A 2,371-nucleotide genomic window follows, 5' to 3' on the forward strand; every position below is an offset into this window, starting at 1 on the left:
AGACAAATATTGTCATTTTAGTATCAGGTAAGCTTGGTTAAAAAATTAATATTTTAGTTTTCACTTTTGTTAAAAAAAAAAGAAGAAATTTGACTTCTTTTAAAGAATAATGGTCAAATTTAGCTTAAAATAAGAATAAAGGTCAAATTGACATAAAGATGTAAGCATTGAGGACTGAATTTGGAATTATACCTATTGATCCTTGTATCTAATTACATTATATAAATAGTAGGTGATGACTGCTTTTGTTCTGCAGGAATAAGCTATTGTAAAAAAGCCTAATTGCCTAAAAGCAACATTCTTTTCGGTGCCAGAGAATATGAAGGTATAGTATAGTAATATAGCAATTTATATTCTTATATATTTCACTTTTTTCAATGAAAAATAACATTTTAGGGTCTTCATATAGGTATGCCTACATATTTCTGGTAATTTATGGATTGTGTATAAAATTTTCAGAAACCTGATGTTTAATTGGTTTCAAATGTGCAGCAAAAGATAATTATTAAAGTTTCAATGCATTGCAGCAAATGCCGAACAGAAGCTTTACAGGTTGCTGTTGTTGCATATGGTATGTTTACTATTAGTAATCATAATTGATTCAATCAAATAAAAACATATTTAATGAAACAATTGGATGATGGTTTTAATTCATGTAATGGATTCTCAGGGGTTAATTCGGTGGCCTTAAATGGACCGGAAAAGGACAAGCTAATGATATTAGGTGAAGGGGTGGATGTAGCATGCTTGGCTGAGGCATTGAGGAAGAAGCTTTGCCATGCAACCATTGAAATAGTTGAAGAAGTAAAAGAACCATCACCACCCACACCCACACCCACTCCAGCTCCACCGACACCGCCTCCTCAAATTATATACTGTCAACAACCGCCACAGTTTGAATGTTACAGAGTGGTTGCTGATCCTTCTCCAGCTCCTTGTACTATTATGTGAATCTAAAATGACACAACTGTCAGCAATGATGTCATGTTAATTAGCAATTATAACTTCAATTACGGTATGTTTTCTTTGTCGGTTTTATATCAATTTTAGGTACCAAAACAGTAATCTATCTTATCCCATTCGATTGAATTGGATTTGAATTCTAGTTTATTTAACTTTTTAAAATTTATTTTTTATATATTCAAAAAGATTTGTACTATGTTTATATGCGAAATGTGCATATGAGGATTGGTTTCATATCAGTTTTAGGTGCCAAAACAGTACTCTATATTATCCCATTAGATTTGATTGGATTTAAATTCGAGTTTATTAAACTTTTTAAAACTTATTTTTTACATATTCAAAAGATTTGTACTATGTTTATGTGCATATGAGGATTGGTTTCATATCATTTTTAAGTGCCAAAACAGTAATCTTTGTTATCCCATTCGATTTGATTGGATTTGAATTCGAGTTTATTAAATTTTTTAAAGTTTATTTTTGGGTAAATTGCACTAACAGTCACTCAACTTTAGGGTAGCTGACAAAACAATTACCTGGGTTTCATTTCAGTCACTCAACTTTAAAAAAATAACAAAACAGTCACTAACGTTATTGAAAAGAAACAAATCAATTACTAATTAACGTTTTCCGTTACAAGCTTAACGGAATAGCCGACGTGGTAGTTAATTAGCCGACGTGGCCAATTAACTTGCCACGTAGGACAGGTAGTCAAAGGGTCAAAAAAAAAAGATGATTGGGCATTCTCTTTGCATTTCTTCTTTTTCTTCTCATCTTTCTCTGCATCTTCTTCTCCCTCAACATCTTTCTCTGGGCATTCTCTGTTGTTCCCTATAAAAGCGAAAACCAAGTAAGAAAAATTAACCAAGGCTTGGATAAAAATGTTTTCTTAAACCTAAACCCTGCAACAATAACAAAGTCTTAGATAATGGTGTCTCCTTTAATCCTATCCCTCCAACAATAATGCCTCTTAATCAAGTGCCTAATCCCATGCCTATTTTAAAATTGCAACCTTGCATGAAAGCAATACAGTTAAAAAAAATAGTCTAACCAATGAAGAAAACAGCACAAATCAAACTTATACCAATCTTATGTGACCCAATTTACAAACAAAACCACAATAATTCAATAAAACCCAAAACCCAGATATAAATCTCAATCAACAACCAAAAACCAGAATTGGTTTCCAACAAAAGAAGTAATGCCAAAACAAACCCCCCAAAAGAAGCAAAATCCACCAAATTCTTTCTCAACAGCAGCAGTGTGGAAGATTCCAGAGTAAACAGAGCCATCTGTCAAATGCATATCCACTGGCAGACCAAGGATGTACATGGTAGCAAGCAGCAAAGCTTCGTTCATTAAACAGTTCTCTTCTTCTACTCTATTTTTGAGTTCCATATCTACTCTTCTA

General features: G+C 32.6%; 1 protein-coding gene across 1 annotated transcript; it reads left to right on the forward strand.

Moving 5' to 3' along the window:
- The first annotated feature begins 219 nt into the window (after positions 1–219).
- Positions 220–1,351, forward strand: LOC107942063 (heavy metal-associated isoprenylated plant protein 47). The gene is made up of 3 exons (XM_016875705.2): positions 220–325; positions 493–571; positions 671–1,351. Exons 1-3 carry the CDS (start codon positions 320–322, stop codon positions 949–951), a joined length of 366 nt encoding a protein of 121 aa, XP_016731194.2. The 5' UTR covers positions 220–319; the 3' UTR covers positions 952–1,351.
- The last annotated feature ends 1,020 nt before the right edge of the window (positions 1,352–2,371 follow it).

Source organism: Gossypium hirsutum, chromosome A04, assembly GCF_007990345.1.
Source record: "Gossypium hirsutum isolate 1008001.06 chromosome A04, Gossypium_hirsutum_v2.1, whole genome shotgun sequence".
Classification (NCBI taxonomy): domain Eukaryota; kingdom Viridiplantae; phylum Streptophyta; class Magnoliopsida; order Malvales; family Malvaceae; genus Gossypium; species Gossypium hirsutum.